The sequence below is a fragment of the Equus przewalskii genome, chromosome 2 (genome assembly GCF_037783145.1).
Source record: "Equus przewalskii isolate Varuska chromosome 2, EquPr2, whole genome shotgun sequence".
In the NCBI taxonomy this organism is placed as follows: Eukaryota; Metazoa; Chordata; class Mammalia; order Perissodactyla; family Equidae; genus Equus; species Equus przewalskii.
The window spans coordinates 67,015,659-67,028,736 of record NC_091832.1 but is presented as its reverse complement, the minus strand read 5'-3'; the positions used below and the strand labels follow the sequence as shown (position 1 = coordinate 67,028,736).

The following is a 13,078-nucleotide window of genomic DNA, read 5'->3' as shown; positions in this document are numbered from 1 at the left end:
GCACCATTAAATTAAGTTAGGAATCTTGTAACACACCCGAATCTCATATAAATGAATGAAAAGAAAGGAAAGTACATAGAGAACTACTGCAAAAAATGGCAGCAGGAACAAAATTTCACACAAATTAACTGAGAAAAATCTCATCATCTCCATCAAAAATAATAACAACAACCATAAAGCAGAAGAAATCTCTGAGTCTATCCTTTAAATACAGCTAAAGAAATTCACACAAGCAATTAATGAGATGAAAAATGAACTTTATTCAACAACTCATAAACCAAAAACAGAATTGGAAAAGAAGAAAAAAATGATTAATTTAATTCAGAAAAATAATCTTAGAAAAGGCAAAGCTATCTCAGAAATTAAGAATAAATTACAAGATGCCCAAAGGGGAGTAATCTCAGCAAAAATTTAATAAGAAGTATTGAATAAAGGTGAGAAAATGAAATGGCATAAAGAAAAAAGAAAAAGAAATCAGAGAGAAAATAGTGGAAATGAAAGAAGCAAAGAAAGAACAGCATCTGTATTATCGGACACCTGAAGAACAACAACAAAAAAATAGAACAGAGCTAATATTTCAAATGATAATCTAAGAAAACCCACCATAGGCAATACGTGGTGCTAAGGGATACTGAAAAACCAACAAGCCAAAACTTCATAAACCAGATAATGAAAGATAAAATAAGAAAACAGAGAACTAAGAATATTTTTTTAAAAGCAAAATGTACAAGTACAAAGGTAATTACTATAACAAAACATGCAAAAGTACCCTAATAAAAAAAGTTTTAAGTAAAATAGCAAAGAATACGCGTCTCATCATTAAAGAAATCTATCAAATATACCAAAATACACAGATACTATGTAATAATATAACAACACATATATATTATACTAATATAACAATATAATAATAATGACGTATTATGATAGAATCAAGACTAAACATATCAGTTATAACAATAAATGTGAATGGACTTAATTCACCTATAAAAGGAAAAAAGGTTTCAATTTAGATCACAAAACAAAACTCATATATCTATATGAGTATACATATACAAGATACACAACTAAAGCAAAGTGATTCAAAAACACTAAAACTAAAGGGATGAACAAAAGTATACTAAGCAAAAGAAAACAAAAAGAGAGCAGAGGCTAGCAATCTTGGTATCAGGCTAAGTGGAATTCAAGCATAAAAGCATTAAATGCAAAAGGAAGAGCATTCTTTTATTCTAAAAACCACAATCCATGAAGAAGATATAACTCTTACAAATAGTAACATCAGTTAAAAACATCAGTAATAACAGTTGCAGACAAGATCCACTAATGAGTTCTAAAACTAATCGGCAAAAGTTTGAGAAGAAACAGGATTTGCATAGTCAGGAGAAACAGTAACTTTACAATGGAGAAAGCTGGCAGGCACCAGCCTAACCAGCGTTCAGACATATCAACATCAGGAACCCTTGGGTACACTACAGTGAGGACACAACTTCAATCCAGTGGCATTCTTGCCAAAAATACATAATCTCGTTCCAATCATGAGAAAACATCAAACAAGCCCAAATAGAGGGATATTAAAAAAATAACTGACGAATACTGTTCAAAAATGTTATGAAAAACAAGGAAAGACTGAGAAACAATTACTGATTGGAGGAGCCTAGAGAGAAATAACTAAATGGATGTGGGACCCTGGATAGAATCCTGGAACAGAAAAGGAACATTAGTGGAAAAGTAAGTGAAATTCAAATAAGGTCTGAAGCTGCGTTAAAAGCATCCTACAGATGTTAATTTCCTGATTTTGATAAATGTACCATGGTTCCACGAAATGTTAACATTAGGGAAGGCTGGCTGAGAGAGAGATACGGAAATTCTTTACTATTTTTGCAACTTTTTTTATAATTGAACAATTAATTCAAATATAAAGTTTTCATAAAGTTTCCATACCTCTTCCATAATATTTATCCATTTTAAATCTCCAAAGAGAGATTGTAATGCAACAACTCTACACGTTTCCAGTTTTTTAATGAGAGTTTGATAAGCATTCTCAATCTTCTCTACATTCTGTGAAAGAAAGGCAAGTGACATAAATTGTCATAAATAAGATATCTAGCTACTTTCCAACTACAAAAAATCAGATATTGAAGTTATGACTGTTACAACTGTCATATATTTCTAATTTTAAAAAAATTACACTGATGTAATTGTAAGTCAACAATGCTTTTTTTTAAAGCCTGCCAAACAGCGCTATTTTGTCTTTGCCAAATTAACTCCTTGTCTGGGAATTTAGTGTTTTATTTTTTTAACAACTTTATGAAGGTATAGTTAACATAACATAAAATTCACTCACTTTCAGGATACAATTAAACGGCTTCCGGTAAATTTACAGAGTTGTACAACCATCACCATAATCCAATAGTTAGAACATTTCCAACGTCTCAGAAACGTTGTGCCCATTTAACGTATTCTATTTTATTATGAAAAATTTCTAACATACACATAAATAGAGAATAGCATAACCTCCCCCCACGTACCTATCATCCAGCAACAGCCATTACCAACATATACTGGATTTTTATTTTATGATAATAAGAGAATAAAATAATAAGTGCACAGATATGAAAAAATAAGACAATGCATAAAAAGATGGGGCTTGATGAATTTGGATAAATGTCCACAAACTGATAAATGAAATAATCTCTTTAAGGCGAGTGTTCAATAAATTAGGAAATAAATTATTTTACCAGAAATAAAATCCTCTGTTTAAAAAATTCTTCTTAAGGAGAGATTAAGAAGGATGCTTGTAGGGCACACTTCAAACTCAGATTCAGCAATTGCTGAGCCAGACCAAAATGATACCAGCTGACTATAGTACCTCCTTCCAATGTAAAAATGAATCCCAGAGCTGTTCCCGCTCACAGTAGGCAACTAGAGTTGGAAATAGTTCAATGACTGGAGTTCTAAGCAAAGGAAAATAACCTGTCTTAACAGATTTCATAACAACCATCTAGATGTCTCCAAATACCATGGGGGTGTAACACTATTCTCAAAAAGTGAAAAATGTTTTTGACTAAAAACTCATTTTGAGGAAATATAGAATTACCTTCATATTCAGATTTCACCTTAGTGAAAATTAAACAGAAACTAGATTTATTTATAAAGTCAGTATGCATTTTCTGAATCCCAATAGTTAGTACAGTAATTGTCAAATATAGCAATACAGCAAAATAATATGATCATGGAATTAAAATTCTAAATACTTGGAAAATTCTATTAATGATTTAACATCAAGAAATAAACATTTCATTTATTTTCCTTCTTCATCAACCTTCTCCATTAGTTTCTCATTAAAAGCTACCACACTATTATCATATTATCATTTCATTAGCATGTCTCAGCAAGAGAGGCATAACTTTTACCTGCAATTTAATGCATTTCTAGCCCTCATTAACTTGGAGGCAGTATACCATTCTGTAGTTAAGCACATAAGGGCTGGGATCAGACTGTCTCTTTTCAAATCTGTGCTGTATTATTCATTTAGTGTCGATGATGAGCAGATCACTTATTCAAGTACCTACTTCCTCATCTGCAAAACATAGATGATACTACCACCTACCTTAAAGTGTTGTTGTGAAGGTTAAATGAATTGACTCACGGGAGGCACGGAGCACTACTGTTAACGACAGTAAGTGCTCAGTAAATGACTGCATTTGTGTTATTATTAATTTTCTATACCTCTCTGTTAAACCTATAATAATTTCGATAGAAGAGGTGGAAAGAAAATTGTCAAACAGTTTAGAAAAATTTGTAAAATGCTAGGAAAAAAATTGTCTTTTAGATATAAATTACCTGATTGAAAAACGTTTGGTTTCTGTAGTTGCTTGGCATAAAGTACGCATAAAGTCGAAGAATATCAGATTCTTGCCCTGAGGAAAGCACAGCATTGACCTTCCTTGACCAAGACTGAATGATTAAAAAGTTGAAAAGGTGTGTTTGTAGATGGTCCAGGCCTTCATCTGCAACTATTAGGAAATATGGATAACTCTCTTCCAAGAACATTTTCCAGTTTTCTGAGAAGCATCCAGAAAATGTTGTTCGAACATCAATGGTGGTATTCTGCTGAAGATGAAGAATTAAAGCAGTTCTCAAAGGAAGAAGTTCAGGGAAGTTGAAATATGCGTACTCAGCATCCTGTGGGAGGATGAAGTACATTACTTAGTAATTATCATTTAGTAGTGTGCTAGTTTAGTTAGTTAACACATATCGTTAAAGTCATTAAAGGAATAGGTTCCAACACAGTTTTGTTGTGTTTGATAGCCAGGGAATCAACTCTTAAATCTGACTGGCATTTCACAAATACATACCAAAATCACAATTTGGATTTAAATACACTTGTCCGTTTTAAATAAGCACGTAATACTCAGAGTTTATCCCATTTTCCCTTCCCACTCTAATTCTTTTCCTCTCCAATCTACTTCAAAAAAGAAAAAGGACAGAAAAATATGTAAAAGCAAATGGTGGATATAAATTATCCAGAATGGGAAGCTGAGGTGAATCATTTTGTTTGAGAGGACTGTCCCAGATCACTGTGACCCTCCTGAAGGAGCACTGGTTTTTCTCAACAGACCAAAATTAGTGCAGTAAACTAGACCGTAAGCATTAGGCTAGAACCCGGCTCTTTATTCAAAACACTGCTTCAAGCAGTCAACAATGTTCAAAAATCTAATAATAATACGGACCACAAAATCATTGAACAGACATGCACCAAAATCCTTAAGAGTAACACACTGGTTACCTTTAGAGATAGGATGAGGAAGGAGTGGTAGTAGTTACACATGTCTGTCTTTGAAATTGTTAAAGTTTTATTAATTATATCTATATTCAAGAAAAGAAGACTAAATACATCCCCTTGGAGGTATTTACTATAGAGCAAATAATAATGAAACAGCTTTGACATTCTTCTAGGCTCAAATAAATTGACTGTGGAGTTTTTTTGTTTTTTTTTTAAAGATTTTATTTTTTCCTTTTTCTCCCCAAAGCCCCCCGGTACATAGTTGTGTATTCTTCGTTGTGGGTTCCTCTAGTTGTGGCATGTGGAACGCCGCCTCAGCGTGGTCTGACGAGCAGTACCATGTCCGCGCCCAGGATTCGAACCGACGAAACACTGGGCCGCCTGCAGCGGAGCGCGCGAACTTAACCACTCGGCCACGGGGCCAGCCCCTACTGTGGAGTTTTGAAGACACAAGTAGCTCTCAGAGTTGGAACAGTAGAATCCAGAGATGAACAGGGCCACTGTTGAGGAGACTTCTCATCCACCTTCCTGATCCTGTGTGTCCTTCCAATAAAGTTCCATTATTGCAAATAAAAAATAATCATAAATGTGGTCATTTCTGAATATTGGGAAAATGACTAATTTTTTTCTGTTCTTCCTTTTAAATTTTCTGAATTTTTATAGATATATTTCACTTTCTAATATGAAAAAACTATTTATAAAATAGTAAGAACTTTTAGTTTTAGTTCTCAAATCATACAAAAGAACTCAACTGTCACGTTACCTTGAAGAAAACTATGGAAAATTGTCCTCCTTTACTAAGAAGATCCACAAGATAGCGTTCAACGAGATAGAAGAAGTGGAGCTCCTGCCCTTGCTTTAATGATTTCTCACATATGCATGTGACAAGTAATGAATCTCCATCAATCAGGAAAAATTCAGATTCAACAAAATCATTGAATAAACTAGAATATCTAAAATGAAAACAGTTAAAACAAAAATTACATATAGATTAAATAAGGTCCAAAAAAGGCAGTAGTATCATCATTACTAGCTCATTATCATTATCATCAATAGCTGAATTTGCTGAGTAATTATTGTATGCCAGGCTCTATGCTAAGACTTTTCAAATATATCCATATACATAACTACCCTTCATAGGGAGAAGGAAGGGCTATTCCCATTCTATAGAAAAGGAAACTTAGGCTCAAAGAGATATATGATATCAACTATATATTTATAACTATACATAATATACATAATACACATAATATACTATACTGAGATAGATGATGGATTAGATAGATAGATAGATAGATAGATAGACAGACAGATAGATACCACATATCACTTTAAGGCCAAATAGATATACAGGGAATATGATCCAAAATTTTACATCCCTTTATTTGTTACTACAACAACACTCACTCAGCTTTTGGCATTTCACTTAAAATTAACTGTGACATTTCCTTGGAAAACATCATGTATTCTTTCAAACCTAAGAAAGAAAGAGAAAGAGAATGGATTATTTTCAACCAATCCTTTTTAAAAGAGCTATCATTTACTTATTATTTGAGAAAGAATAAACAGTAATAAAGTTACTTTAATTCTATTAGTCCATGTAGTTTACAGAATCATTATGTTATAACTTATAAATATTTTAAATTGAAAATTACCCATTCTTGCTGCCACCTGTCAGTTCTCGTGGAGCTTAAAATCTATCAGTAGAGACAAACACTAAGCAGATAATCATCCAAACAGTGGAAAATTGCAAATGTGACAAAGTCAAAGAGGTCAGAGGAAGCTTCCCTAAAGAAGTAATGCTTGGGCTGAGTTCTGAAGGATGAAACAAGAATTAATTAAGCAAAGGGGGGGGGGGGGGGAGTGGCAGGCAGGGATGCAGCATTCCAAGCAGAAGGAATACCAGAATACCATGTGCAAAAGCCCTGTGGCATGAAGAAGTGTGGATGGAACTAGATCCCGAAAACCCAGTTGGGCTGAAGTGGAGAAAGTAAGGGAAGAGCTAGCTATGCTAGTTAGAGCTACAGAAATAAAGGGTGTGCAGATCCTTTGAGGACATGTTTTTCATTCTAAAATCCACTGATGGATTTTAAGCAGGTAACAAATGATTGGCTTTGCATTTCAAAAGATTACTCTGTGTACATTACTGAGAATAGATAGGATGGGAGCAAAGTTCCTGTTAGCAGAGCAGGGAGAAAGCCATTGTTCAGAAGAGTAATGATAGTAGTTTGATGTAATACAGCTTGATGGTGGTTTGAGGCACACATTGGTATTACATATTTCGAAGGTGAGCACAACATAACTCGGTAGTGGATAGAAAACAGGGGAGAGTTAAGATTGTCAAGGATGAACAGGATTCTACCTGATGCAACCGGAAGGATGACTAGACCATTCTCTGGACAGGAAAACTTTGGAACAAAGCCACATTTCAGGGAAAGATCATGAGTTCATTTGTGGTCAACCTGAGTTTGACTTGCTTTCAAGAATTACCATACGATAAGTCATGTAAATAATCATACAGGTCTAGAGGTCAAACACAAGGGCTGGGCTAGGCCTGAATATGTGATTAATGTGAGTATTATCATAAGGGAGGCCATTGACACAGATGTGGGTTGCTTGGACAGAGAGACACAACATCATGGGTGAAGAGAAAAGGAATGGAAATCCAGTTTTGCAGATCACTAATATTTAATAAATGGCAAGAGAGAAGAGGAAGAGTCTGCAAAGGTAAGTGAGAAAGAACTACCAAAGAGGCAGAAGAAAATGCACTTAAGTATTTTGTCATAGAAACCAAATATTGAGACATTCCTCAAATATGCCATACAGTGCGTTAGGGCTGTGAAACTTGATGGAGAAGGAGAGACAGACAGACAGAAATAGATATTCATATTACACGATGTTAAAAAACGTAATGGTGAAGCACACATTGATATTAAATATTAAAAAAATAATACGAAGAAGTATATGATGGTAAAACCGAGTAAGTTTGAAGAAAAAAGAAATTGCTGTGGGCTGGAATATTTAAGAAACAATGGAGACCGGGGCAACAGCATAGTCTCTTGCTCACCCAGTTATTCCATCTTTTTTCAAGGATCTATAGAGCATCTACTCCTCACCAAGCATTGCACTTGCTGCAATATATGCAAATATGCATGAAACATGGTCTTATCCCTTTACAACCTGGTAAGAGTTGAAAGAGAATTAAATCAAGCAGTATAACATACTGAGTGATCTAGCAGAAATGGCACAGGAAGCATTAGAAAAACAAGGAGGAATTCTTCAATTAACTGGAGTGGTCAGGGAGGGCCTGTGTTCTGGAGGTTTCAAGGGAGAGTTTGAAAAGATGATGAAGAATTACAGATGCATGTTGAGGAAGGTAAGACAAATAGAAGATCACACGCCAGGTAGCAACACAGAACCAGAGTTTAATACGTAGAGATGTGAAACTACAGGATAAGTGTGAGATTCTGCAGGTTGGAATCTTGATTGGAGATGAGATAGGAAAAGTGGGTATGAACCAGATTATAAGGGTCTTTTGCCCAGGGTAGAAGTTTAGACACTTTCCTGCAAACAGAAAAGGTGAGTCAATGAGAACAAAGTAGATAAGAAACATTAACCCTAAGTATGTTATAGAATGGAGAGGTCAGAAAAGATGAGTGTGAGATTCCACAAGATGAAATAAGTTAATTCATAGGTCCTCAGATGTTCACAAGGCCCTTAACATCTCAAGAATTTTTTGATGGTAGTCCTACAACAAATTAAATACTTACTAGTTCATTTATTAAGTAGTTAGCTCCAAACAAATTAGTAAGTCTTAACAATTTCATTTGAAAATATAATAAACATAAATTGAAAGAAATAATATGGCATTTAAATTAAATAACAACAATTACTAATGAGATGTGTGTGCCCGTCAGACACTGCACACCTTTTCAAGAATAGCCATGGTGGCAGAATAAAACTCCTGAATTTGGCAATTAAGGCATTCCGTAGTCTGCCTGTCTACTCTCCTCTTACATCCTATAGGAAACTTTCCCTATTAAACTTTACCCCAAATTCATACCCGCCTTAACATTTACACAGAATTTATAATCATTATGCTAAGTTCTCTCTCATTTAAGGGAGAGGCATGTTAGGGAAAATAAAACCAGCTCCCTACCAAAATAACTACTGAATGAATATATATAAAAAAATTAGAATCACTAGACATTTGCGGGGAGAAAAAAGGAAAAAATAAGAAGCCAGATGAGTAAACACGATTCAAGGACAGAATAGTTCTTTAAAAAGTTCTAATTAGAGTTCTCATTAATCACTGTGATATTATCCAACAAAATATCAACAAACTGCTACAGCAAAAAAAAAGTAAATGCTCACAAAAATTTAAAATATAATTTCAGAAAAAAATTCATGTGCAGAACAATAAAATGGACTTGGTGAAGTCTCAAGTTAGGGATGTAGGGGTTAAAATCCAGAATATTTCTTAGAGGACAGAAGCAAAAAGCAAAGAGATGAAAAGTAGAAAAAATACTAATGACTATAGAAGATAAGTCAAAAAGTTCTAAATCCTTCCATAGTAATTCCAGTAAGAGAGAACCAAAATTCCAAAATGAGATGGGGATAAAAATAATCAAAGATATAATATTTAAAGTAATATAATAATATTATACCAGAGTTAAAGAAAAATATACAGTTTTATATTGAAAAGTTTTTCCAAGTACTGAGCAGAAATAATGGTAAAAGAGAAAATCACACTTAGACACAGCTCATTAAAATTGCAGAGCTCCAAGGATAAAGAGAAAGATGGAGATGGGCTACAAAGAAATGTAAGTCAGAGAGGCCACCATAATTTTGTAACTGCTGTTTACTGGTTTTCTATTTTTGACTTAACATAGAAACAAATCACAAGAATTAAAGTCATAAAATGCTGTAAACTGTAATAAACCCTGATAACATAAAAATAATGTAATTAACCAAATTGCTATATTCAGAAAGGGATTATTAGAAGAAAAAGAAGAGTGTATATGCTCATTTCCTCATTTTTCATAGCAGGAAGTCCAGAGGTAGCATCCATAGATAATATATCAAAAATTAATAGTTTCTGGAATCAAAAAGTTAACCTGACTTTCTTATAAGTACTGCACTATTGGGTTACCAAATAATAGAAAACAGGAAGCTTCATCTCCATTAGCTGGAGGTAATCTAGTTAATAAACAGGGATGGGATGACAGAATTAGAATGTCATCATTTTACAACTCCTAATGAATTAATAGATCTTGGTATTTTTCGTGACAGCACAACAAAAATAGAGGCAAACATCTGCTTCCATATAGAACAGCTGCACCATTATTGAAATACTCTAGCCAAAAAAAAATTTTAACCTGAATTTGACCAAAACTCTCATAGCAAGAATTAATGACAAGACATTTAGAAGACAGAAGAACATGTTAAATGATACCAAGAGGACTAGGGGAATCTCTACAAGACCAAAATAAAACCAGCCAGGGGCCAGCCCAGTGGCATAGTGTTTAAGTTCACATGCTTCGCTACCATGGTCTGGGGTTCGTGGGTTCAGATCCTGGGCACAGACCTACATACTGCTCATCAAGCTATGCTGTGGCAGCATCCCACATGCGAAAAGTAGAGGAAGATTGGCACAGGTGTTAGCTCAGGGCCAATCTTCCTCACACACACACATACACACACAAACAGCCAGCTTATTAACAAATTACAAGAGGATAAAAGAGATTATAACAAATTTAAAGACATATCATCCAAACAGCAGTGTCAGAACATTATTTGGATTTGGATTCAAACAATCTTAAAAAGGAAGAAGGGAAGGAGGGAAACAAGGGAAATGGTGGATTATGCATTGCAGGAGAAACAGCCCAATCCAGAGAACAAGGCCCAAGGAATGGTGGAGCCACTTGATGGAAGGAGTCAAGTTCCTGAAACGCTGGAGAAGAGCTGATCAGCAGTGGGCAGAATTCTTAGATGGCCTCCAAGGCTGCATCCACCCTGGTACACAAGCCCTAGATAATCTCCTCCCCTTGAGTGGGGGTAGGACCTTGAATTTAATGCAACGGTCTCTCCCATGATTAGTTTACATTGTATAAGACTCTATCAAAGCAGAGGGGAGGGAGGCTTCTCCGGGCTCTGAAGACATTAGCCACCATGTTGTAAGACAGCCAAGTGGTTTTGACCTGAGCGTGGAATCTAAAGGCTGAGAGTAATCCCCAGCCAACGCCAGCAAGAAAACAGGGAACCTCAGTCCCATAGCTGCAAGGAACTGGTTGCGTCCAACAACCTAAATGAGCACCCAGAGCCTGGATGAGATAGCAGCTGCAGCAGACACCTTCGTTTCAGCCTAGTGCAATGCCCAGGAAAGGACTCAGGTAACCTGTGCCTGGACTTCTGATCCACGGAAACTATAAAATAAAAACTTTCTATTGACTTAAGCCACTAAGTTTGTGATAAATTGCTATGCAGCAATAGAAAACTAGTCCCCTTGACCATGAATACATTCTTCTAACTGTTATATGAGAAATAAATTCTTATTGTGTTAAGCCACTTAAATTTAAGAGGAATCACCTAGGAGATCTTATTAAAGTCCAGATTCTGGGGGCCGCCCCTGGCTGAGTGAAGTTCACGCGCTCTGCATAGATGCCCAGGGTCTCCCCCGTTAGGATCCTGGGGACGGACCTAGTACCACTCATCAGGCCGTACTCAGGTGGTGGCCCACATGCAGAGCCGGTAGGACTTACAACTAGATTACATAGCCATGTACTAGAGGGCTTTGGGGAGAAGAAGAAGAAAAAAAAAAAAAAAAAGATTGGCAAAAGGTGCTTGCTCAGGGCCAATCTTTAAAAAAAGAAAAAAAAAAAAGGCAGATTCTGATTCTGCAAGTTTGGAGTTGGGCCCCAGATTCTACACGGAGGAGGAAGCTGCTTGCTGTCGTCAATATCTAAGTTTTACTGGCTGTGCTCAGATCCGACGTCCCTTACCTTCTCCTCAATACCCCAAATCCCCAGCACCTTTTCTTTGAAGAGGACACTTTAAATGCCAACACTCTCCCCTCTCTTTCAGACCTCAGACCTCCGCGTTCCTCACGGCGGTCCCTTTCCTCTGCTTCTCCCCACGCCCTGCCTCCCGGGGCCAGTAGGGACCTGTCCGTCACCGCCTTCCGAAGCCCTCTTCATCCCATCAAAGGCCTAGAATCCCCGCGGGACACCTCTGCTCCAGGATCCTCCCTAGAGATATCCCTTATCCTGACCCCCAAGCCCCACGTGGGGCCCCGGAGCATCACCCATTCCTCACCCAGGATCCGGGATCCGGGCATGCTGTGTCCAAAGAGCCGCTGACTGGCGTGCCCCGAGGGGAGGGAGTGACGGAGAGGGGACCGAGCGCAGGGCTGGAGTGGAAGCTCCAGGGGGAACTCGGACCTGGGCGGAGCCTCCCGAGTCCGTCTTTTATAACTAAGGAGGGAGTTTCGGTTTCCTTTTTCACTGCAGGGAAGTTTAAGTTTCGTTTCCCTCCATCCCAAATTGGATGAGGCAGGTATGGGAAAAGGAGGTTTTAGCGTCCTTCCCTTCAGTCTGAACCTTGAGAGAGAGAGAGGGAGCAGAGGCAATAATATGGGCCTTTTGCATATTTTACAATGATGGTTACAACCATACGGCACGTTATATTTGCCTCAAGTCCTTTCTGATGACAGGACGTCTCTTTTTTCAATTTTCTCTTAACTTTTTAACTCCATATACCATCCTTACTTAGTGTCTGAGAAGAATATACTGGGCACCACCCATACCCAATATAACTAACCCCCTATGATTTGGATTTGGTTCCCTACCCAAGCATCTCAGTCAGTTAATTTTCAGTCTGCTGTATCTTCAACTTCTCCCTGTCAACTAAAATGCACTGTTCATTCTAGTAATAGACTCAAGTCACTTCCAATTTAAAACACTAAAAAAAATGATATCCTGCTCTATTTCATCCCTTCTCTTTTGGGCATGGTACCCTTTAGTGGTCTACACGCATTGTCTATACTTCTTCACCCTCCTTCAAATTCTCAGGTCCCTTTAGTCCAGATCTGCACTGAAATTTCTCTTGGTCAAAGGTTACCAATGACAAGCCAGTGACTCAGAAATCCAAATAATGCTTGTTTAGTCCATGATTCATTTTCTTCTCTCTCGTAAATATTTAGAAGATGTTCTTAACCAATTTCTCTTTTCCAAGGAGCCCGTTCTCCCTTGGTGTCAGTTACAGTACTCTTCTTCAAATCCATTTCTCTTCCTA

General features: G+C 36.7%; 1 protein-coding gene across 2 annotated transcripts in view; it reads right to left on the bottom strand.

Annotated features, from left to right (window-relative positions):
• The window catches only part of LOC103556793 (DExD/H-box helicase 60), a 92,298-nt gene extending 80,012 nt beyond the window's left edge, over window positions 1-12,286 (bottom strand). For both annotated transcript variants that reach the window (XR_011537736.1, XM_008529079.2), the window contains exons 1-5: window positions 12,101-12,286; window positions 6,194-6,263; window positions 5,550-5,739; window positions 3,844-4,185; window positions 1,942-2,058 (exon numbers count right to left, since the gene is read on the bottom strand). Coding sequence is in view for 1 of the 2 variants with exons in the window: in XM_008529079.2 (XP_008527301.1) it covers window positions 1,942-2,058; window positions 3,844-4,185; window positions 5,550-5,739; window positions 6,194-6,263; window positions 12,101-12,122 (741 nt within the window). In the remaining variant the exon portion in view is untranslated. The remainder of the gene's footprint in view (window positions 1-1,941; window positions 2,059-3,843; window positions 4,186-5,549; window positions 5,740-6,193; window positions 6,264-12,100) is intronic.
• Window positions 12,287-13,078: the final 792 nt, after the last annotated feature.